The sequence below is a fragment of the Carlito syrichta genome, unplaced genomic scaffold, assembly GCF_000164805.1.
Source record: "Carlito syrichta isolate Samal-C Ts95f unplaced genomic scaffold, Tarsius_syrichta-2.0.1 Scaffold302444, whole genome shotgun sequence".
In the NCBI taxonomy this organism is placed as follows: Eukaryota; Metazoa; Chordata; class Mammalia; order Primates; family Tarsiidae; genus Carlito; species Carlito syrichta.
Window position 1 is genome coordinate 150,437 of NW_007246540.1, and position 25,046 is coordinate 175,482.

The 25,046-nt window shown below is 50.8% G+C and overlaps 1 protein-coding gene across 1 annotated transcript in view; it reads right to left on the minus strand.

Moving 5' to 3' along the window:
* The window catches only part of CACNA1C (calcium voltage-gated channel subunit alpha1 C), a 636,553-nt gene that overhangs the window by 94,411 nt on the left and 517,096 nt on the right, over window positions 1-25,046 (minus strand). The window contains exons 15-22 of the mRNA XM_021711663.1: window positions 23,187-23,301; window positions 22,321-22,441; window positions 21,918-21,987; window positions 13,503-13,635; window positions 10,225-10,354; window positions 8,949-9,008; window positions 4,350-4,456; window positions 661-748 (exon numbers count right to left, since the gene is read on the minus strand). Of these exons, the coding sequence (XP_021567338.1) occupies window positions 661-748; window positions 4,350-4,456; window positions 8,949-9,008; window positions 10,225-10,354; window positions 13,503-13,635; window positions 21,918-21,987; window positions 22,321-22,441; window positions 23,187-23,301 (824 nt within the window). The remainder of the gene's footprint in view (window positions 1-660; window positions 749-4,349; window positions 4,457-8,948; window positions 9,009-10,224; window positions 10,355-13,502; window positions 13,636-21,917; window positions 21,988-22,320; window positions 22,442-23,186; window positions 23,302-25,046) is intronic.

Here is a 25,046-nt window from a genome sequence, read left to right on the forward strand (position 1 = left end):
GCTCAGGCAATCCACTCATCTCAGCCTCCCAAAGGCGCGGGATTACAGGCTGAGCCACCGAGCCCGGCTGACAGCATTGTACTTAAAGACCATATTAATGGCAGAAGGTCAGGCCTTGTGGCTAGAGGCGGTGCGTCTGGAGAGGAGACATTTTGGTGCCTGTTTCCAAACACCCATCCTAGGCAGTTGCCCATGACAACAATATGTGAAACCCATGATGACACCCGCATGCAAAGCCCACGATGACACCTGAGTGTAAAGCCCATTCAGGACTCCCAGACAGAATGGTCTCTGCATCAGTTTCACATGCCCGGGATTCCAAGGTCAAGTCAGAACTTTTGGGAACCTCAGCACTGCTAACTTCCCATTTTGCAGAGGGAGGAATATAGGGACCGCAGCACCTCGGGGGGCTTGTGCTTAGGGGCCAGGGTCTGTGACGATTCACGCTGTTGCTTAGGGGCCAGGGTCTGTGACGATTCTGCTCATGACGGAACCAGGACGTGGCGTGGGACCAGTCTCCAGGCCCAGCACGGCAGCCACCTGACCCGACCACCGCCTCTTCCTGCCAGTCCAGCCCTCACCTTCACTCAGCGCCCACTAACCGACAAACAGGCTGATGCTGGTTGACAGGAGGATCCCCACCTGCGCCCCCCGCCTCACCTTGAGCCCCTTGGCCCTGTTGATGGCTCTCAGGGGCCTGAGGACTCGCAGAACCCGCAGGATCTTCACGACGTTGATTGCACTGGACCTAGGAGAGAGGGACGGCAGTGGGGGTAAGAGCCTCCTGTCTCTGGTGGAGCAGAGACGCTGGGGGGAGGGGGTGTCCTGACAGGAGCTGCTCCAGCAGACCTGAGAAAGTCCCGACTCTGTCTTGGCGACTTTCCCATCCTGGGAGCATTCTCTCCTCCATAAGAACCCAGAGTTGGCCGGGCTCGGCGGCTCAGCCTGTCATCCCAGCACTTGGGGAGGCTGAGGCGAGTGGATTGCCTGAGCCCGCGGGTTCGAGACCCGCCTGGGCAACTTGTCGAGACCTCGTCTCTACAATAAAATAAATAAATAAAATGAGCCGGGCGTGGTAGTGCGCGCCTGTGGTTCGGGCTACTTGGAAGGCTGAGGCAGAGGGATTGCTGGAGCCCAGCGGGTCGATGCTGGGGTGGCCGCCAGTGTGCCACTCCCTCCAGCCTGGGCGACGGAGTGGGACTCCAACTCAAAAAAAAAAAAAAGAACCCAGAGCTTGCCTGTGACCCTGGCATTTTCCTGGGGGTGAGCAAATGATCTACAAAGCGATCGGGAGTCACTAGCAATATCATGGGCTACAGGGGTGAGGGGATGGGGGGAGGCATGCACAGTGTCAGTCAGAGAAAGGAGATTCCCAGCAAGATGACCTGACTTTAACCCTCAGAGCTGCCCTGTGCCGACCAAGTCACTGAGGACACATTCTCTAACTTTTTAAAGGCCTAGTCTCTTCACCCCGTCAATAACGGGGCTGTAATTGACTTACAAGGCTGTTGCAAGGACTACAGGTGATTCGGATGAGAATCATTGAGTCGTGTGCTTGGTACACGCAATGAAATGAATACATGGGGGCTTTTGTTATCCTCCCTGATGAGGACAGTATTGTACTTAATGACCATATTAATGGCAGAAGGTCAGGCCTTGCGGTTAGAGGTGGTGTGTCTGGAGAGGAGACTTTCTGGTGCCTGTTTCCAAACATACATCCTAGGCAGTTACCCATGACAATAATATGTGAAACCCATGATGACACCCGCATGTAAAGCCCACCATGACACCTGCATGCAAAGCCCACGATGACACCTGAATGTAAAGCCCATTTGAGACTCCCAGACAGAATGGTCTCTGCACCAGTTTCACCCACCCAGGATTCCCAGGTCAAGTCAGAACTTCTGGGAACCTTAGAGTGTGGCTACTCCTTAGTGCCACAAAGGAGTAGAGGGGAGAAGAAGATGGCTGGATGGTTTCCAGAGTTTTCCATCTAAACCAGCTGGGGATTATTAATCACACCAGGTTAGTGAGCAACTCTGGAATGTATCCTGCCTCTTACATGCTAACTATCTGAGGTATCCTCTCCAGCTTTCAGAGAGCTCTACACTTACCCTGGAACCTAAGAATTGAACGACAGGTCAGCAAGAGCTGATTTTATTCTTCTCGTGGTCAGAATGATGTGCCACGAAGGAGCTGTTGGGAAGACCAATTTCTCTAGCACATGGTTCTTTGGTTCCCTGCGAGTCAGAGGGCATTCCCACCCCTCACTATGTCTCTCCCTCAGCATCTCTGGGAGGGAGTCAGTTTGCCCTAAATCATAGTGGAAGGGATTTAAAGGTCACACGGGAAAATCAGGCTAAAGAGGAAGAATTCCTGGTTCAAGGTTAAATAGTGATTGAGTGGTTATGTTGGGATTCAAATCTAGGCCAGTTTTTTTTTCTGTGATTAATGATCACAGAAAAGGGTCTCTCTATCAAGACTTCTATTTCTATCTCGGCTGACCATGAAAACACACTTGAGAGGGGGAGATTCAGGACTCTTTGGACTTGTCTTTTTTTACCATTGGTGTGACCTTGAGCAAATGTCATGATGTCCCGAACCCCGATTTTACCATCTATGCAATGATGATAACAACATTTGCCCTGCCACCACCATAGGTTTTGTGTGTGTGTGTGTTCCTTGAAAAACATGCACGAGACAACAGTTTGAAAGTTAAAGATTAGGATTAACATTGTCAGCTGTCAGTAGTTGGTAGAAACTAGTTATCGGATCCTTTTACATCTGAGAAATGTCTGCAACCTTGGCTGGACAGGGGATTGCTTGGGGAGCTCTCAAACTTCTAAAGCCCAGGCTATACCCAAGTCCAGTGAAGTCAAAAGCTCTAGGGATGGCATCCAGGCAATTTAAAAACAATTTTTAATTTTAAAAATGTGGGGTACAATTCAGGCAAATGTTTTTATTAAAACTACCCAGGTTGTTTCACTGGGTGGCTAAGACTGAAAATCAGTGATTTCTCTCTTTCTAACACACACTTGCGCGCGCGCGCACACACACGTCAGGTACTTTGGCTAGAGAGGGAGGGGAGAGAAAGGGAGGGAGGGTGGATTGAAGGTGAGGGCAGGTCATGGTCATGGCCAGCTCTTGGCCACTGAAGGGTAGTTAAGGGTGCATGGTTGAGGAAGTAGGAAGGGTCCTGGAGACATCTGTTGTTGTTCTTTTTTTTTTTTTTTTGAGTTGGAGTCTCACTCCATTGCCCAGGCTGGAGTCAGTGGCATGTACACTCATAGCTACCCCAGCGTTGACCTGCTGGGCTCAGGTGATCCTTCTGCCCCAGCCTTCCGAGTAGCTGGAACTACAGGCATGTGCTACCATGCCCAGCTAATTTTTTGATTTATTATATTCTCGAACCCGTGGGCTCAAGTAATCCCCTCACCTCAGCCTCCCAAAGTGCTGGGATTACAGGCTTGAGCCACCGTGCCCAGCCTGTTGTTGTTTTTTAACTATTTTATTTACTTACTTATTAATTTAATTTTTTTAGTTGGAGTCTCACTCTGTCACCCAGAATGGAGTGCAGTGGCACCATCACGGCTCACCGCAGCCTTGACCTCTTGGGCACAGGAGACCGTCTGCCTCAGACTCCTGAGTAGCTGGGACTAAGGCACTCAGTAGCATGGCCAGTTAATTTTTTATTTTTATTTATTTTAGAGAGATGAGGTCTCACTATGTTGTCTAAGCTGATCTCGAACTTTTGGACATGAACCACTGCGCCCGGCTTGCTACATTTCTTTCTTTCTTTTTTTTTTTGAGTTGGAGTCTCACTCTGTCGCTCAGACTGGAGTGCAGTGGCCGTTCCCGGCCACCGCAGCCTTGCCTGCTGGGCTCCAGCGATCCTTCCGCCTCAGCCTTCCAAGTAGCTGGAACTACAGGCGTGCGCTACCACACCCGGCTAATTTTTGATTTATTGTAGAGATGAGGTCTCGCCAAGTTGCCCAGGCGGGTCTCGGACCCATGGGCTCAGGCAATCCACTCACCTCAGCCTCCCAAAGCACGAGATTACAGGCTGAGACACCGAGCCCGGCTGCTACATTTCTTAATAATGGAGCCCGGCCGCGCCTGTCCTGACAAAACCCAGGTATTGAAACATATTTCAGTTTCTATGTTTCATGCCCCAAGTGTCACACCTGAGGACAGAGATACAAGAACTCAGAGTCGCCGTGCTGTGCAACTTCCGTGGCCCCACCCGCTTCATCACAGTCACACTGGAGAGACCCTCGGGACTTGGCTGTCCTTTCTGACACCCATTGTTAGAGGCATACCCTATTGTGGGCTGAGGGGGCCCTACTTACTGGATGCCGAAGGAGATGAGGGACACGCTGACCACCAGTAGGTCCAAGATGTTGAAATAGTTCCGGCAGAAAGAGCCCTTGTGCAGGAATGCTCCATAAGCCGTCATCTGCAGGAAGGCACAGAGAAGCACGGGTGTGAGTGGTCTAGCCCTGGCCCAGGGACCCACCCTCCACACCACCGCCCACAGCATTCCTTGGGCAGGCCCCAAGCACGGTCCAAGGGGAACAGGAAGGACCTAGAAGGAGATAGGGCGCCAGGAAAAGGGTTCTGCACACAACCACCAAAGAATTCCCCCAGTCCAGGACCTGTAAATGGCTCCTCATACCACCAAGCCATGCCAGACTCCTCAATCCTATATTCGAAGCCCTCTCAGATGGGTCGCCGCACTCTCTCTCATGTTCCTCTCTTTCTCAATACAAGGCCATGGCTCCAGCCCCTTAGGGCCCTTTAGGGATGCCACCCAGGCTGGGTTTCCCCTACATGCACACCTCCCAGCTGTCTCTCCCAATTCTCTTGTCCTCAGGTCAGCAGAGAGCAGTAAGCATCTGGGGAAAGGCAGAGGCGTGCCCAGTGGGGTGACCAACCATCTTGGTGTACCCAGGTTGGCTTTACCACTAAAAGTCCTGCATTCTAGGAAACCCCTCTGTCCTAGGCAAACTGGACCTGTGGGTCACCCTGGTGCCCAAGAAGAAGTTCTACCAAGAATGCTGGCAATTAGCATCGCTTCCCTTCCTGGCCTCAAAGGGTGCTTATGATCTATGCCACATATTCTAAATGCTATTTTTTTTAAGTTGGGAGTCTTACTCTGTCGCCCAGGCTGGAGTACAGTGGCATTGGCTCATTTTAATTTTTTTGTAGAGTCGATGTCTCACTATGTTGCCGAGGCTGGTCTTGAACTCTTGGGCTCAAGTGATCCTCTTGCCTTGGCCTCCCAAAGTGATGGGGTTACAGGCTTGAGCCACTGCGCCCAGCTTCTAAACTCTGTTTTGCTTCTAGACTGCACTTGGGGCCCCTGAAGAAATCGCTTCTGCGTGTTCAGAGTGGCCATGTGGCACCAGGGCTGAGAACACAGGCTCTGGAGCCAGGCATCTGGGCTTGAATCCCAACCCTATGAGATTTTATTTGTGTGGCCTGGAGCAAGATATGCAACTTCTCTCAGTGCATCAGTTTCCTCTTGTGAAAAATAAGGACAATGATCATACCTACCCTATAGGGTTGGAAACATCCGTTGAGTAACTACATGTAAAACACTTAGAACAGCAGATAGGGAACTCCGTATTAGGGTCGGCTGTCCCAATAACTTGGATTTGAATTCTGGATTCTTCCTGTCTGAGGGAAGTCCTGTTTCCTCATTATAAAGTGGGGGTACTAGTCCCTGCCTTTGCAAGGCCCATATGGGAAAACAACATGACAGCGCTTTGAAAACTTTAAAAAAGAAAACACATAAGACGACAATGATGGTGACAGGACTTGACCACGGTCAGCCCCCTCGGAGCCTGGTATAAAGCTGTGCACCGTGGGTGCTCAACAAAAAGCCCTGACCGCCTTTCCCATTTTGCCGACTCGAATAAGAGCCGATGGACATCTAGGATGAGGGCCGTGGCAGGCCAGGGGCCGGGAAGTGCCAGTCAAAGGGGACAGCGTGGTGCCAGTGGTGGAGAGGCGGAGTGCGGCTCCCTGGTCATCTGGGACCCAGTTCATCTCTTCGGAATCAGAGCGTGCCCAGGGCAGCGCGTCCGTAGAGCCGTTCAAAAGCAAACACAGGGGGAAATGGGCGAAAATAGCTCTTGTAACCCAATTCTTTCCATTTATCTCTTGCGGCAGGGGGTCCCGGGGGACACAGGCACCTGTGATCTGCAACGGTGTTTTTAGAAGTGGGTAGATTATATAAAAGGTTGCAGGGGAACAGAGTTCCAGAAGGCCTGCCATCTGGAAGGCTTGCCGCCTGTCTCTCAGTAAAGACCTGGGAACCCCAGAGACGGGGCTCAGGCAGCTCCTGTGGGTCCCACGGACTGAAGCGCCCTCTGTGCCTGCAGCTGGCCCAGCGTGTCCCTGGCATCTCACTTTTAGTTTGAGGGAGGGCACTGAGTCTGAGTCCCCTTTGCTCCTGGGCCTGGAAGTTATTCCTGAGCTCCGATAGAGCCCTCTGCCTCGGGGAGAAGTGTGCCTCGGATGGGCAGACTCTCAGGGCTCAGAGTGCCAACTCCGTCCTATGGCTTTGGGCTCTTGTTGTGGCTGGGGACGCTAGAAGGAGACCAGCCCTTCAGAAAAAGGCATGTGGTTGGCAGAAGAGCGGCTGTGGGAAAGGTGCAAGTGAACCTGGCAAATGGGGCTAGGTCCCTATCTGTCGCTCCGGTGGAGTGCAGTGGCACGATCATGGCTCACTGCAGCCTCTGTCTCCTGGGCTCAGGTGAGCCTCCCGCCTCAGCCTCCCAAGTAGATGGGACTACAGGCATGTATGACCACACTCAGCTAATTTTTTCGATATTTTTGTAGAGACAGGTCTCGCTATGTTGCCCAGGCTGGTCTTGAGCTTCTGCGCCCTTCTTTCTGATTGCCACCCCCCTAGGCCTGCTTCCTAAATTCTAAACCATTGCCCAAGAAAGTCCTCTTGCTGGGATGTTCCCATCCTGAGGAGAGAAAAGGCATGGGGCATGGGCTCTCCGTCGGAAAAGGCGGGAAACCCTTCTGCTCAGTTGTGGCAATCCCTGCTTCTCTGGGCAGTGTTTCTAGTTATTAAATGGATCTCATCTTTGGTGGTTTCCACTCATTGTTCCCAAGGCTACCTGCTACCTCTTTTACGTGACAGTCCCTTGCATTATTCAGGCCAACCGTCCTAAGCCTTTTCAAGGCCAGACATCCCCAGGTCCTTCAACTGTTCCTCTTGGATGGCCATGGCCGTCAGTGTCATGGCATGACGCTGGGCCTTCCCTGGGAAGAGGGACCCGATGGGAAGGAGGGTCGGGGAGGTTTCTGGGATCAAGGTTGCTATTCAGAAGCACATGAAGCATAGAAGAGAGTAGAAGAGGAAGGAGACAGGAGGGGAGGAAGGGGAGGACCTTGCCATGACACCGCTTGCCAAGAGACCTTTCACTTACACTCTTGGACAGCCGGAACCGAGGACAGGTCTGGGCAAGAGAGCCTCTGGGGGACGAGGACACACAGAAAGGCACACAGAAACTGCCCCCTCAGTTTGTATCTAGATGTGTCATGTACATCAAAGGGCTGGGCTCTGATGTGGGAGTGCCTTCAGGGAAGGAATGGCCTGCAGCTGGGGGCGGCACACGGGCAGGTGTGGACGTCAGTTTGTAACTACTGCAGTGACGGGATGACATAGGGAGCCTGAACTCCTGGGCTAGTGTCCCAGGCAGGAGAGACAGCTGAAGCATGGTTGCCCACCTTCCCTCTTCTACTCAGAGTCAGGGTAAAATCTAGCCCCTTGCTCTGAGAGGAGCTCACTTTATGGAGGTTTCAGAACTCACACCCTGAACCTCAGATGGACTGGCATGGCGAGGCATTGGTTCAGAGGCTCACAAGTATGCTGGAAAAACGCTCTCTCACTCCAGAGCTACTCAGAGGCGGGCTCTGCAATGAGGGTAGCAATACTGTAGCGGTTCCATCAACAGAGCTGAGTTGGGCCAGCAGCAGGCAGGGCTGGGACAGTGGCTGGAAGGGCAGGGCTGGGGCCTGGATGCTCAGGCTTCTTGTGAGGCCGACTCTTAGCTCTCCCTGCCGGGCTTAGCTCTACCGGTGCAATCCTGCCTCCCCCTGGCTCAGGGCAAGGGCCACTGTAACAAAGCTTAGCAGCAGGTGACCAAGGGGTCAGGAGCAATCTATGGCTGTCTGCTGAAGCCTCTCAGCTGGGAGACGGGCTCCAAATCTCGTATTGGGTCTGCGATCACTGTTATGTGGCTCCAGCCCCACCTAGGGCTGGATGTCAGCCGCAGGCATTGGGGAAGGAGCCAGGACGGCATCCACAAGGGGCAGTCGAAGTCATTCGTTCACGCCCTGGGAACTTTTCCCTTTTTGGAGTGTGTGGCATTTCCTCTGGGCAGGAGGAGCAAAGGAGAGTTCTATGTGGCGCTCGGGGTCCACTTAATGGGAGTTGATGCGTGTGGCATGTGGCTGGTGGCCGCAGCGTCCACGTCAGCACAGCCAGCGCGTGTCCCTTGCAGGTCATGGATTGCTTAGTGGCGGCCAGAGAGGAGGGGCCGCAGGGTGGGCTTCTGAGCCTGGGCAAAGTGCACTGCACCAAGCGAGGGGGCACTAATTCTTCCAAATTCAGGCTTGGGAGTAAAAACAGAGAGAGTAAAAGAAACAGGAGAAGAGAGCCAGCCAGCCAGAGCAGAGGCAGACACAGAAAGAGACAAGATGCACCGCCCAGGTTGCATTACCTTAAGGATAATTTCTAACGTAAAGATACTAGTGAAGACATAGTCTGCATTGCCTAGGATCTGAAAAATAAGCACAGTTGGATTAGCGGCTCTGAGAGTGAACCCGACACCGATCAGGAGCATGTGTGTTAGCGACAGACAACGGCAGAGAGCTGGTGCTGGCACGAGGTGGGGCAGGAAGCAGGAGGCAGGTGGGGGCTTTACCTTCAGAGCAATTTCAATGGTGAAAATGGTGGTAAAAACAATATCAAAATAAAACAGAATCTGCAAAACAAAAAGGAACAGGGGTGGGGATGGGGTGGGGAAGGGGAGAAAAGCAGGCCAGGAGGGGAGGTCAGTGGTTGTTCCCCAGAAAAGGGGCCACACTGCAAAACGTGACCCCGGGGCCCCGCTGCACAGAGATGCAGGTGGAAACGAGGGGGAGGGGAGTCAGTGGCACACACACAGCGTGGTCCTGGTCCGGAAGCGGGGCTCGCCTCCGGTGGCACTGTGCCTTCCCACGAAGTCCCCAGGTAAGTGAGGGGAGCTTCCAGGGCAGGCCTCAGCTGGTGTTGGGTCTGGGCAGCGTCTGGTGGCATGCTCTTCTCATTAACCCAATTTACTTACAAACCCAGATGAGACCACTGGGATGCCGGTCAAAAGGACAGAGAATGGGGCTTGTCTTTTTGCAGGGGCATTCAAAATGCTGAACGCATGTCGGAGGGACCAAGCTAGCTAGCTTTCTATTTTGGTAGATGTCTGTGCTGGGGTTGTGTTCTCTGGGTCAAGGGAGGAGCATCCTTCAGGTGAGGTCCGCTCAGGCTGAGGACTCGCTCCGGGATTTCATGCTTTATTACATCTCAGGTGGTGGGTCAGGGATGGGGCCGACAGCTGCCAACCTCAGTAAGACAGGCCCAGCCCAAGCAGGCTCCAGGACCACTGGTGGGTTTGGTGTGGGTACAGATGAAGCTTGGTGGGCTCCTTTCTTCACGCCCACCTGGTTGGGGTTTGACAAAACTTTGAGATAAATATAGTGATTCTTAGAATAGCCCTTAAGTGCTCACCAGAGGCTTGGGTGGGTCCCCAAGTTTGGTTCTACCCTACAGAAAACACTGAGGTTTTCTGTCCTATGTGGCCAGCCTTACTGGTATCTATTGTCCATGCTCTCCTTAGGGTCAGAGACGACTAGGAGTGGGGCAGGAAGCATTCATGCTTTACTGAGTTTCCAGGAAACTTGAGTTTCCTGGGGAACCGCCACAGGCGATGAAAGTCCTGACCTTTGCCGATGATCCAACCAGCCTGAGGCACGCGGGTACGTGCCCTTGGACTTGCTTGTGCTAAGGTGGGTTCTATCAAAGCTCTAGTTCTCTTAGAGAGATGTTCATGGCACATCTGATGATGAGATTTGGAATGGGGCTCCTGACTGGACAGTGACAACAGAAGCGGTGGGCCTGTCACGCCCCCTGGGGAAAGGGGGACAGGGACACAAGGCAACGCCTACATGGTTTCTGAAGGAGGTGTGCTGGACCGGGTCCTCGGCAGCCAGCGAAATGCTGCTGAGCAAGATGAAGAAGAGGATCAGGTTGGTGAAGATGGTGTTGTTGACGATGCGGTGGCACTGGAGGCGAAACCTGCACGGGAAGGAGGAGAAATGTCAGGCCAGACCAGGGGAAGCAGCCGATGGCTCTTGGGGGCACGGCCCTCAAGTCCTCCCGTCAGCTGGCAGAGGTGCTCGTCAGCTTGGGGAGTGGGTGCCTCAATCAGAAGTCTTGCTGCCGCTTAGTCACGGCAGCTTGTCCCCCAGCCCCACGTCACACATCTCTACAGAACTTGGGGGTTCAAAAGCGCGCTCATAGTCAGTCTCCTCGGACAGGCTGAAGGGTTACCTCCGAGACTGTTGGGAATCTCTGGATTTCCAAATACTTCTGTGATTTTTGTTTTTTTTTTTTTGGAGTCGGAATCTCACTCTGTCGCCCAGACTGGAGAGCAGTGGCCGCTCCCGGCCACCGCAGCCTCGTCTGCTGGGCTCCGGCGATCCTTCCGCCTCAGCCTTCCGAGTCGCCGGAATTACAGGCATGCGCTACCACGCCCGACTGGTTTTTGATTTATTATAGAGATGAGGTCTCGCCAAGTTGGCCAGGTGGGTCTCGAACCCGCGGGCTCAGGCAATCCACTCACCTCAGCCTCCCAAAGCGTGGGATTACAGGCTGAGCCACTGAGCCCGGCTTACTCCTGTAATGCTAACAAAGCCGTTTTGTTTGGGGGATATGCTTTCCCTATCATTGAAAAAAAATCACGTTGTGGGATCGATTTCACGTTTTTATACACAGGGAACAAGAGAGTTTCCTGAGAGGCCAGCCAAGTCTACTCTCGGGCTGGGTGATTTGCTCCTGGGTGGTAGGGTCGGGTGTTCCGTTCTCGTCAGCTCCGCACCTCAGCATGATCGCTCATGAGCTTCTGGGCACTCCCTGGTAGTGCCACAAATGCTGCAGCCCTAAATGCCAAGGCATCTTGTATACTATCTTATCTTGACACCAGTGCAGGAAGGAAGGTATGAGTATCGTTATCATCTTCATTTCACAGATAAAAACACGGAAACTCAGGAAGGAGAAGCTTGCCCAGAAACACAGCCTGGAGTGTGGGGGCAGTCAGAGCTTGAACCCAAGCCATTAGATTTCTCCTGGCATTATGGTTGACTAAATGCTCTGAGAGACCCTCCTGTGGCAAAATCCTAGAAAGGCAAACTCTCTGAGACAATTATCTTTCACGAGCATCCAGAGACGTCCACAAGAATCATCTCCTTCAAACCAACCCACCCACTGAACTGAGGTCCATGTATGGGCTATCGGAATGGCAGAGTTGCCTGAGGACAGGAGCCAATAAGAGCAGTGCTGTCAGGAAACTGCATTTCAAGCCTGTCTTGACGTGGGGCAGGAAAGCCTCAGACCCTTAGACTAAGCCAACACCCTAAGCATCTAGGAGAAAGCCTCCCGAATTCCAATTTGGGTCCACAGGACTTGCACCAATGAAGGATGAAGTGTTGAGGCCACAATCAAAGACCATCAAACACACAAAAGGATAAGCCACTAAGGTGAGAAATCAGAAGAAACACCATGTAAATGATTTAGACCTTCCCAATGACTGTGGATACTGGAAATACTAGATACAGAATATAAAACAACTATATTTGTAATATTTAAAGGAATAAATGTCTCAGTCACAAAGATGAATCCACAGAAACTGTTAGATACAGACAAATGGATCTGAAAAAAATCAAGCAACAAATGAAATTGACTGAAATGAAAAAATATAATGGTCAAGATTTTAAAAATTGGTTTAAACAGAATATAGATTAAGTTGAAAAGAGAATTAAGAAACTGGAAAATATGACTGAAGAAATCACCCAGAATACTGAAAGAGAGATAAGAAGATAAAAGATATGTCAGACACTTTAAGAGATAGAAAAGAGAGAATGATTAATAGATTTCTAATTTGAGTGCTAAAAGGAGGGGATAGAGAATTAAGGAGAAGCAATATTTAGAGATTTTGGCAGCAAATTTTCAAGAACTAATGAAAAATATAAATCCACAGACCTAGGACATATAATGTATTTTAAAGATACATTAAATGGAGAAGATAAATGGAAAGAAATCCATGTCTTGACACTTAGTAATAAATCTGTACAACAACAAAAGAAACAGAAGGTGTTAAAAGCAACTACAACTAAGGTTAGGTGCCTTACCAAGGAATAATAGTTGGAATGATAGGTGACTTCATGGTGGAACAATACCTTACTGAGAACAATACCTTACTGAGGACAATACCTTCTTGAGAACAATACCTTCCTCAGAACAATGTGCTGAGGGACAAAAACTGTCAGTCTAAAATTGTTCACACAGCAAAATGATCTTTCAAGAACAAGAAATGAAAACGGTTATAGCTAATTAGAGGCCAAGTGAATGTACCATAAAGAAACAAAAAAAAAACCTTCTAAATAATAAACTTTAGTAAGAAAGAAAATGTTTGCAGAATGATGCACTGAACTGCATAAAAAATTGGTGAACAAATAAAATAGTAAGTTGTACATAAATCCAACTACACACTAATAATAATAAGGATAATAATAAAAATAATGACTAACTTGGGTTAAAAAAAGGTGGGACTAAAATATTAATCAACATTTCCATGTAAGTCAGGAGGGAATGAGTGAGTTAAAATAATCTAAGCTCCTTTTATTGTACAGGAAAGGGTTTAAGATTTTTGTTTGTTTTTGGTTTTTTTGAGTTGGAGTCTCACTCCATCGCCCAGGCTGGAGTGCAGTGGCATGTTCACGGCCACCCCAGCTGGGCTCAGGCGATCCATCTGCCTCAAGTAGCTGGACTTACAGGTGGCACTACCACGCACTACCACGCCTGATTTATCATAGAGATGAGGTCTTGCCAAGTTGCCCAGGCTGTTCTTGAACTCGTGGGCTCAGGCAGGATTTTTTTTGTTTAAACTTTACATTTTGTTAAGTTAAACAGACTTGGTACATTGTCAAGGGTAATCACCAGAAGAATATAAATAGAGTTTAAACATTTCAAAAAGTAGAGAGAAAAACAAACACAGATCTTCTGATTCAGAATCCAGGACTCTTTCGGCTAAATCGAGGTCTCTGTACAAGTTGGGGGAGTTGGGAGAGTCCCAGGGTCCATCCGGTATTTAGGCAAAATACAGGCACCTGCTGTCTTTCTATCACGGAGAGAGCAAAGCCCCACCTTCCCCCCCATTCTCGCACACCTGTTGTTGGGGCTGAAGATGAAAAATGCGCTGGCTTCTGGCATAGGCGCTGCCTTTTCTTTGAGGTGCAGCTCAGAGAGTGGTCGTGGGCGGGGGCCGACAGGCATCTCTGGCTCCTCTTCATCCTCTTCTCCTGTAAGAACAGCATCATTCTAAATAACTCCACCACTCCCACTTATCTTACCACTGCACCGCCCACCTCCAGAGACATTTCCACGGGCAGGAATCAAGACATCACTGCGTCTCTGAAAATGCAGGGTACCCACCAAGACAGACAGACATTCTGCTCTCTCCCTGTGGATGCTCTGGAGCTCATCTCTGTCAGAGAAAGACCTCTCTGGCAGTACACGGTATGTAGGGCTATAAGTAAGGTGAGTAACGTGTCCTAGTTTGTCCAGCATTGTACTTTTTTTTTTTTTGAGTTGGGTTCACACTCTGTTTCCCAGGCTAGAGTGCAGTGGCACGATCATGGCTCACTGTAGCCTTGACCTCCTTGGGCTCAGGCGATCTTTACATCTCAGTCTCCAGGGTAGCAGGGACTACAGATATGTGCCACCATTCCCAGTTAAGTTTTTGATTTTTTTTTTGGTAGAGATGAGGTCTTGCTATGTTGCCCAGGCAGGTCTTGAACTCCTGGGCTCAAATGTTGCTCCTGTCTAGGTTTCCGAAAGTGCTGGGATTATAGGTGTGAGCCACCTTGCCGGGCCTATTCTAGTTTTTTTTTTTTTTTTTTAAATAAAGATGTGGGGTACAATTCAGGGTTAGATATACAAACATTGATTATGCAGGTACCCTTGTTGATGAGGCATGCCCCTCCCTCCCCTGGCAGATTCCCTCAACTGCTGATCCCACCCCCGCTCCCCTGACAGTTTCCCATTACTGCCAAACACTTTCTTATCATATTATAATTGTTCAAGGTCTGCTTATGAGTTTAAAACTTAAACTCCCACACCCCAGGAAAAGCTTCAGCCCTGGGCAAACTGGGATGGGGTGTCATCCTAGTTGTAAGCTACTGGAGAAGGTGACAAGGGAAGACCCTATCCCACCACGTACTCGTCCATCTACTCTGCTGGTGGGGAAAAGGATATGGCTTAGATGGCTTATGGAATCCCTTGCAAGCAATCCCACCTTGGAAGTTCCAGGAATTTAAAACCAACCCTTATCCGTTTCTGAAATTACAAAAAGAAAAATCATGCGTGACAGAGAGAACAGGACACAGGGGTCCTTCATTCAAAAGTTTAGACACTGACATCAATGAAAAATGTGCTTTTGTTCTCCTGGCCCACGGCTTATTCCTGTGTTATAATGTGGACCAAACTCACACGGCTTATTCCTGTGTTCAAGAGCACAATGCCCTGGGAGGCACTCGTTGCATATTCTGTGCTGGTCAGTGTGTTTAAAACTATTCAGAAGGGGAAGGGTAGCAGCATGGGACTAAGCGGCATGGGTGCTCCAGTCAAATGCCTTGACCCGAATCTTGGCTTTGCTTCTTTCTGGCTATGAGCAGTTTACTTAGTCGCTCTGTGCCTCAGTTTCTCTCTCTAAGGTGGAATAATCATCATGGTACATACACACCTCAGAACACTGCCTGGCATATAGTAACTGCTATGTAAGTGTCGGTAGCTTGTATTACTATCTCTGCCCATGGGAGACACTCTAAGCCTGTAAACTAGTGCTCAGCATATCTCTCTGTCTGATCCTTATCTGCTATTATCCCCGAATAAAATGTCCACTCACATCAAGCTATTTTCCGAACATTCAATGCAGTGGGTTGAATAGTGTCTCTCTGTCCCCAAATTCATGCCCACCAAGAACTTCAGAATGTGACCTTATTTGGAAATGGGGTCTTTGCAGATGTAATTGATTAAGATGAAGCTACACTGGGCTAGGGGTGGCCCTAAACCTAATGACTGCTGTCCTTCTAAAGAGAGACATAGAGCCACAAGAACACATTTAGGGACGGAGGTCATGTGAAGACAGGCGGAGACTGGGGTGACGTGACTCTGAGCCAACAGTTGCCGGCAACCCCAAGAAGTTAGGAAGAGGCAAGCGGGGATTTATCCCCAGAGCTTTCTAGAGAAGCATGGCCTGACTGACACCTTCATTTTGGACTTCTAGCCTCTAGAGCTGTGAGAAAACACATTCCTGTTGTTTTAAGAGGCCCAGTAGGTGATAATTTGTAATGGCAACCCTAGCAAGCAAAACAAGCTCACTATTCGCTTTGCTCATGCTCTCTGTCCCCGTTTGAACTGCCTTTCATCTTCCTGTCTGCAGAGTTTACAAGGACTCCCCCCTTCTCACTCCAGACAGCATCCTCTACCCAGTTTTCCTGAGAATCTAGGCACCAGGAGCAAACTTCCCATGGATTCCAGCAGCACCCTCTGCCTCCAATGTCTTGGATGCCTGCTTTTAAAACTGTGGAAGGACAGAACACGCCTGGTACCTGGGAACTCTTATTTCTTGGTGATGATTACACTTCCGCATCCTTCATAAGGACGGGGATTTTGCAAAAGAAGCTCAGGTGGACCCTCTGGTTGGAAAAACACAGTTATGGGAAGCTCATTTCAGAGAACCAGCCATGCCTCTGCAGACTCTCTCTTCTTCTGGTTAAAATCAAGCCAGGTGGTGCAGAGAAAAATATGCCTGACACAGAAAGCAATACCTTATCAAGCAAAAAGCATTTAGGGATTCGAGGTGTTTTGGAGGACCAGCAAAACGCAGGCATCCATCAGATTCTCTCCCTAGGGTCATTAGAGCTGACCAGCAGGGAAATGAATATTTTCAGCAGAAGATAGGCCCAAGATGAAAAACTGTGTACAGACCAAGAGTTGGAGCTTCTCTGACACCGAACTTTGGTTGTAAAAGACGTCTTCTACTTAAAAGAGAATAAGTATAACCAGAGTTGGCCCAAATCAGAATATTTACAAGTAAAACTGAATTGAGAAGGATCTCAAATCCCTGCCTAAGGGTTTGTATTCTTTTCACTTTTGCTCTAAATGACCCGATGCTTTCTCATTCATGATAATTTGGTAACAGGTAATTTTATGCTTATTTTAATCCTTGATGTTTACAGAAGACCATACTCACTAGCTTTGTGCCCGTCTAAGCTCCTAATGACAGATGTTGCATGCTCATTCGTCTACACTAGCTGCCTTTCTGCTTATGACATTCTACATTGATTTCCATTCCTGGGGAGAGGCAAGTGAGCTGGTGGCTTCAGACATTCATCAGCGGAATTTCAGGCATAAGGTTTAAGAGGAAACCATTTCTGAATGACGAACTCAATTTTGTAAGGGGGCAAAGTTTGATGGCACATCATGTGCCTAGTATGTACTATGGAGAAGGAAGGAGGCTGACTGCCAGAAGGCTCAGGCACGGCTCATTTGGGGGTTGGCAACCGAACTACCCAGACTCCTACTCCCAAGTACCAGTGGATTCCCTTAGGAACATTTGCATTCTCATTTCCGTTCTTGGAGGTTTGGAAAAAGTATGGGAAGGGAGATGCCGCTGTACTCTGGAGTTGCTGCTGCTTTTCGGGTGATGGGTCAGAGTATTCACAAGTAGAACCGCTCGGGGTATCCCTCCCGTGGTCCCCAGCGACCCCTGTCCCTCCCATCTGAGGATCACTCTCTCCTCTATGATTTTGCTCGTGGCCAAGAGAAGTCAACGCATTATCCTTAGACATCCAGCGCCTACACAGCCTTGAGCCCGAGGCTGGGAAGAGCAAGCAGTGGTTCTTGTCGTCACGTCACGTTGCTTATGGCTTCTTGTGAGGCACAAGAGTCCGCCAGCCGCGGAAAGAGGAAGCGAGACTGGGAAGGGCGGACACCCAGAGCGGCGCTGCGGGACACAGAGGGTGCCGGCTGCCGATGCCATTTCTGCAATGGGGAGTTTCTCTTTACTCAGCAAGAAACCCACAGAGCCAGCCTGCGTTCCTCCTTCTCTCTCTTCAACATCTAAGCCTTTCCTAAAACCATTTGGCCCTACGTGCAAAACGTACCCCAAACCCAACTACGTCTCTGCATCTCCGGCACCATCACCCCCACGACCCTGGCTCAAGCTGTCGATGATTCTGACTGGATACTGCACAAGTCTCCTCCCTGCCCCAGTTCTGCTCCCGACCACTGACTGCCCTTTGTTCACACTACAGCCACAGGATCTTCCAAAGGGTAAGCTGGACATCAGACCCAGCCTCCCACGTGGCTATGGAGGCCCCATCCTTTCTGTTTCATCTGGCTTCCCGGCTCAGCTCCCTGTGCTGTCCCTTGGTCCTCTCTGTCCCTGGCGCACCGGCCCTCTCCAGAGTCCTCTGCAGCCAAGTGCATTCCCCCTAAGAGATGCTCGGTCCCTCCACCTAGAGAGATCTTCGCTTCGATTCCTTGTCTAGTTCTTTGAGTCATGAAGGTTTAGGCCCCAGTGTTGTGTCCACAGAGAGACCTTTACCGAGCACACAGAGACCTCCAACACAGTCTATGGTTTGTCATCTTCATGTCACCCGATGTCACCTTTTTGGTTGATTTGCTTATTTCCTGTCTCCCCATTTGCATGTCAGGGAGGCAGGGGTCTCTTCCGTTTGCCCACAGCTGTGTCCCTGATGCCTGGCACCGTGCCTGGCACACAGTAGGTGCTGCACGGGTAGTTAAGGAACATCGCCATGGTTTCTCCCAACTCTCAGTGTCCACGACAGCTGGATAGTCTTGATATAGCTTCTTCAAGTTTTGCAATGCTCTGATGCAAAGCCCAGCCAACCCCACCCTTCTGTACAAAGCCCCTCAGACTCCACCCACCTCACAGCTCCCACTGTCCTCCAAACCCTTGCAAGAGCAAAAGCCTCCCCAGAAGGGTTGGTGCAGCCCTACTCAGTATCTGCGTCACTTGCTATAAACAACAATGTGCACTTGTCCACGAAAAGTCCTTTGTGGCTCTTGTGAACATCTGTGTGCTCACTCAAATCAATGAATACATTAAACCAAAGCAGAACTGGCTCCCACAGATCTGGGCACAATGCTTGTCTTCCCAGGTGAGTCGAGGTTTCTCTCTGCTCTTCAGGTGTACTCATCTGGGAGGCTGAGACCAACTGGTGAGCTTTTGAGATTGAGTAGACCGGAAAGGACTCTAGGGCCACCTCGATGGCCCCTGTGTGCGAACTGGGAACAGGCCCCTCCTCTGGGCGCTCACAGTCACGCGAGGGCAAGTGTGCCGTGGCCAGCAGAGAGCAGGCTGGAGTCTAGCCCCCTCTCAGCCACTCTGACACTCGCTGATGGGTGCCACCTGGACGGCAAACACAGCCTCCCTGGAGAGAGGGCAAGGGCGAGAAGGGGGAGGGGCAGGAGATGCACGTGGCAGCACGCTCCCTGACGTGGGGTCTTTCTCCCCAGGGGCCCGAAGGCAGAGCCAGAGGAGCTCTCACCAGCACTGTCCACCGAGGGGCATCTGGGTTAACTGGGCACAGCAAAGGTTGGCTGCGCAGAAGAGGCCGGGGTCAGGAGGACAATGGGAGACCGGCCTCTTCGCCTTTCATGGTTCAGAAGGAAGAGAAGCAGGCGGAATGAGAGACGGACCAGAACAGAGACAACGGGCCAAGTGACCCTCGGGGGAGTCTTGGGGAACTTCTGCTGCACCCGGCACTCAGAGATCTGGAAGATGACCACAGGGACAGACAGGGATGGGAGGAGGCGGGTTGGGGGAGGGACAGTCCGGAAGAGATGGGAAGCGCAGACCTACTTAGCTTTTACAGGGTGTGAGGGGATGTGCAAAGGCACTGGGGCCTCCAGGGTGAAAACATGTAACCAGGAGTAGTGCTCACATAGGGGTGCACACAGAGGGGCACCTGGGTGTCGGTCTCAAAGGCCTGAAGGGTGGTGGAGGGGACAGCGAGGTCAGGGCAGCCTTAATGACCTGCAGGCCAGAGGTCTCAGCACAAAGGGAACGAAATGGGTGGGACCAAGAGAGATGAAGGCAAGAGATGAAGGCAAGTGCTGAAGGAGGCTGGAGAAGGACCAGGTGATGGGGAAAAGGGTCATTTGTTTAAAAATCTAGAGTCCAGAGGCCTCGGCAGGGTGCTCGAAAGAGTCAGCAAACCTAACCCTGCAGGGCCACCCACCTGCTGGACCAGCATCCTAGAGCATTTCTAAGAGGGCCGACACGGTGCAAGTGCTCTCCTCCCTGGTCCTCTGGCCCTTTCACATTCTTCTCTTGGATTTCACGACAGCAACAAAGAAGAGGAAAGCCAGGAGTGTAGGACTCAGAAGAATAGAACTTGAGATTATTGTGAGAGAGGCAAGAGGTGTGTCCGCCCCGGCCATGCGGTCTCAGCAGGGATGGGCCTGGCTGCAGCTCGGTGCATGTGCAAAGACCCTCACAGCCAGATGCCCCCTGCTGTGCACAAGGAGGCATGTCCTGAGGCCCAGCCTGCGTGGGACAGACTCTTCTCGGGGCTCAGAGGCTCAGAGGGATTTGTCAGGTTGCTATCTTTCTTTTTAAACTTAAAAAAAAACACACACGAGAGCTGAGCCACTTGAGGACTGAGCACCCATCTATGCAGCTTCAGCGACATTTAACATTTTGCTGATCTCATTTCATTTGTTTTCTCTGTCCCCATTTTTTTTGTTTTTTGAAAAGCAACTTTTGTTTTTTTAAAAGAATTACTTAAATTTTTTTTTTTTGAGTTGGAGTCTCCCTCCGTCGTCCAGACTGGAGTGCAGTGGCCAGGAGCGGCCACCGCAGCCTCGACCTGCTGGGCTCCAGCCATCCTTCCGCCTCAGCCTTCCAAGTAGCTGGAACTATAGGTGCGCGCTACTGCACCCAGCTAATTTTTGATTTATTGTAGAGATGAGGTCTTGCCAATTTGCCCAGGCGGGTCTCGAACCCGCGGGCTCAGGCAATCCACTTGCCTCGGCCTCCCACAGCGCTGGGATTACAGGCTGAGTGACTGAGCCCGGCCACATTTTTTTTTTTTTAATTGAGATGGGATCTTGCGCTGTTGCCCATGCTGGAGTGCAGTTGCGTGATCAGAGCTCACTGCAGCCTCAAACACCTGGCCTCAAGCGAGCCTCCCGCCTCAGCCTCCCCAGTCACTGGGATTACAGATGTGTACCACCATGCCCAGATCATTAAAGCTACTTCTAAATAGTTTAGATTCTAGCCACAGACACTTCAGCATTTTAAAAACAGAAATAAAAATATATTATTACACCAACAAGATAAACAAAAGCTACTTAAAATCATTTTGTGCCCAGCCAGTATTTAATTTCCCCCAATTATCTCAAAAATGTCACTTTAAAGTTTATTTGCTCATTCGGGATCCAGGCAAGATCCTCTCATTGCATTTGGTCAATGTTTCTAGTAAGTCTTTGAAATTCCATAACAGTTTCCCCCAGAAGGGGTTTCTGAGACTTCAAAGGGGCTTAGTGTCCTGCACGTGGAAACACCCTTCCTATTCTTCCCATCTAAGCTCTGGAAAACCATACCCTCTTCCCTTGCAGGAGGAGAGAGACGAGGAGGGTGCAACTACAGGAAGTCTGCTTCCCAAGGTCAACAGAAGATGCCTGCTAGTGTCCTTGCAGATCAGGCAGAGAACCAATGGTGGCAAAGTCAAAATGGAAAACCTAGCTTCGCTCGTAAATATAGAAGGTTCTCAGCCCCTGAACTTGGTCACCAGCCCAAATCTAGCCTGACCTACATGGAGAAGGAAACGTCGGAGTCAAGTCAGCAGTCCCTTGATGGTAGGTTTTTGGCTCCAAGCTTGAGGCTGGTGATCGTATCTGCAATTCTAGGTCAGAGGAAGGCAAGCCTGGGGCTTGGACAGGGCGTGGGATTTCAGGAAACGGGAAGGGAAGCTTGGAGGGAGGACCGAGGGCTTCTGACAGGAAAACCCTCTAAAAAGAGGCTGCTGCCAGTGTGCATGTCGGGTAGAAACACGAGGAGATCGAGTCAGTAAGAGCTCTCCTTCTCATAAGAGACCTGAAAAGCGTTTTCTAAAGCAACAAGTGGGACATCTGTGGCAGCAGCTGTCCCTGCACTCGGCTCCGCCCCCTGAGTGGGGGCAAGACAGACTCGGGCTTAACCGTTATTATGAAGTGAGCACAATTCTGCGACATATGCTACACTAATGCATTGTATAAGTTAATAATGATTTTACAACCGATGATGAAACAAAACCCTAAATGTGTTTGGCATCCAGCTTCCAAAGGACACAAAAGCACTGTTGAAGTGTGATCTTATTATGAGGAAGCCAGAAACAAAGTTTTCTCTGGAGGAAAACGGGTCATGCTCAAATATAGAGACAGGAGACACGTAGCCATGCAGGGACACCGAAACTGTGGTCCCTAACACATGGCCACTCCCACACGGCTTGAGAATTTGGGAATCTGCCCCCAACCTCCCAGTGTCAGAGTTAGGCAGTGGGACTGGTACCTGTAGCTTCTGGATTGGGGTAGGGGCTCTTGTCCTCATTTTCATTGGGCTGGAGGTCGTCCATATGGATCTTGGCCACCAACGGGGAGAAGGAAGGAAGAATCCAGTTAGACACGTCCCAACAGTTTTAGAGGCTTGGAGAAGCTTTGACATTGCATTATAGTCAGAGATAGAGCTAAAAAATGTGCTCAGTGGCACTTTGCACATCACCTTGAAGACCTCAGCAGAGGATTGGCTTCTCTCTACCCTTCCAGCACTCACCCACCTCCCTCCCACCCCCAACTTTCTTTCTACCAAGTGTCTTCGCTTCTCTCCTCTCTCCACAGTGTCTGGCCCGGAAAGGCTGTGACCCTTCTTCCCCCAGCACTGGCCCCACAGTTCCAGGAAGGGGTAAGTGCCTCACCTTGGTGGTGGGTGGAGACTCCCCATCAGCTGTGATGGATTTCAGCTCAATCTTCTCCTCTTTGGTTTCCTCCACTGCTGGCTTCTCCACCACCTCTTGTTTCTTCTCTGGGCTGGCAGTCCTGGCCGGTCAGCAGGAGAAAAAAAAAAAGGATGTTTACTGAGGTGATAGGGAACAGTGTAGGAGGGAGGTGCTCTGTGGTCTGCTGGGGATCATGGGGGCAGATTCCCTGGGTCTGTGTCTGTCTTCCTTTCCCCAGGACATCTTGTGTGTACAGCTCAGTCACAAGTGCTACACTTGGCTCTCTCTGACACTCCGTCGGCCCCTTCCAGCTTCTCAGTTGCCCTAGTCTCTAAAGCAGAGAAGGATGACGGATCTCACCCAGAACTGGTGCCCAGAGGAACTCCACTCGGTTCCCGGTAGACGCATGGCCTGGGACTGTCCCATCTGGACAACGAAGGGATACAATGTAGGGGCCCATCTTGCCTTCTCAACACTGGAGATGAATTATAAAATAGTGAGAAGGAGTCACTCTTGAAGCTAGAAGTTTTGCATTTCCTCTGAGTGGCCGCCTTCCTCCTCTCCTACCATGGCTTATTCTCTCAAAAGAGAACTCCTCAACTTCCAGGACAGGTGGGAAATAGAACACCATGGCAGAGACTATAATTCACAATGGTTCCTACTAGAGCAATGCCTAGATATTAGGAGAGAAGCCCAACTTACTGTAGGAACCCCCAAACCCAGCGCCCTTGTAGGAGCAAGAGCCAACAGAGGCTGGGGCATCCATGTCTCTTTGCCACCAGTGGGAATGACATTCCAGAAGGAGGATCCTGACGCCCTGGGCCTGGGCAAGCTTAGAGGGTTACCTGGCAAGCTTCTTTCTCTCCTTCTCTTCTTCTTCCTCCTTTTGGGCAGATGTGAGGCTCTCGGCATCAGCCAGGTTGTCCACAGCAATGGCCAAGAACACATTCAGTAGGATATCTGTTTGTGTCCATTCTTAAAGAAAATGACCCTTGGCCTTGGGGTTTTAGTGGGCACAGGGGACAGGCAAGGTAGAGGGCATGTAGGGGTGGAGTCCCCCAGCAGCGAGAGTTCGAGGATGAATCCCTCGGAGGAGGTCAGAGCCTAAAGTGTCCATCCCCTTCCCCACCTTCCTCCCTCGCCAAGCTACTAGCTACCTGGAGTTCTCTAAAGGGTTGCAACCAGGCTAGCTTGCCCGCTGGAGTGGGCAGACAGGATGAGGCAGTAAGTCCTGCCTTACTCTTTAATTGCTGGGTTTCATTACTGGTTTCCCTGCTGAGATGACTGGCTATAATTGACATTATAAACAGCATTGTCTCTAGCAGGATGCAGAAGGCTCTTAAGAGCGGTTCATTATAATGGGGTGCTAAGGAGGTGGCCTGGTGTCTCTGCTAACTCTTAATGTGAGTCTGCACACACAAAGACCCATTGGAGGGTCTGGCTGGAGCCGGCCAAAGCTTGGGAATTCCTAATCGAAGCAGTCCTTTGCCTTTTCTCCACACACCCCTCTACCAGGAGAAATCCCGTGCGTCAGAGAACTGCAGAATCAAAGAAAGCATGACTGGAAAGGGGGCTTTACATCTGTTAAGTTTGGACTTCCAACCCCAGGGACCCAGACACTCATACCATTTCACATACAGGGAAGCCGAAACCCAGGCAGGCGAAGAGGGGCTTGTTCAGGAGGCTTCTGAACACCTCCACCTTGGGCCCCAGACTGGTAGGAACTTTGCAGGCATTTTCCAACTAAAAACCACCGACTGGCCAGGTATAGTGGCTCGGCTTGCCATCCTAGCACTTTGGGAGGTTGAGGCAGGAGGATTGCTTGAGCCCAGGAATTCAAAACCAGCCCAGGCAACATAGCAAGACCTGTCTCTACAAAAAAAAAAAAAAAGAAAGCCAGATGAGGGGGTATGCACCTGTAGTCCCAGCTACTTGAGATGGAAGGACTGTCTGAACCCAGGAGGTCAAGGCTGCCGAGAGCTGTGATTGTGCCACTGCACTCCAGTGTGGGTGACACAATGAGACCCCGACTCAAAAAAAAATAGTAGACACTGTTACTTTGTTATCATATTTTGTAGACCCTGAACCCCCAATCTGCAGGTCACCCAGCCTGGAAAATGTGAAGCTTCGTCTGCAGGCTTCAATGACTGTGTTTCCTGCACTCCCCAAAGCTGGGACTTAACCTGAGTCTTGGCCTGGAGCTACTCCTGTACCACCCGGCTCTGGAGGGGACTCTCACGGGGGTTATGAGCAGGAGAAGAGACACCCGTGGCTTGTGAATCTGGAAACCCGCTCCAGGCCGGGATCAGAAAGGAGCTGTTTGAAGTCCGCGCAGCTCAGCCTGTGACTCAAGTCCCAGAGAGCACCGTCAGAGGGAGGGATGCTGACCCAGAAGCAGGAGGAGAGCTGAAGGTCATTTCCAGGACCACGGCTCATCCTCCTTCCCAGAGCATCCTCCCTTTCGGGCACACACACGTGGCAGCCCTAGGGCAGCGTTCCCAGGGGCGTCTACCTGGGCGGCTGCACAGGCCACAACGCCAGGGGGCGTCGCTCACCTAGATGACGACCAGAACGTGTCTCTGGGACTTCGGCGTGTCACCGCAGCCCTCAACAGTTCAGGAAGGTGAACCTCGCGGACGCCAGAGCTGGCAGGCTCCCACCCAGACCCAACGGGATCTAGGCTGGGTGATGCCTTCCCCCCCCAT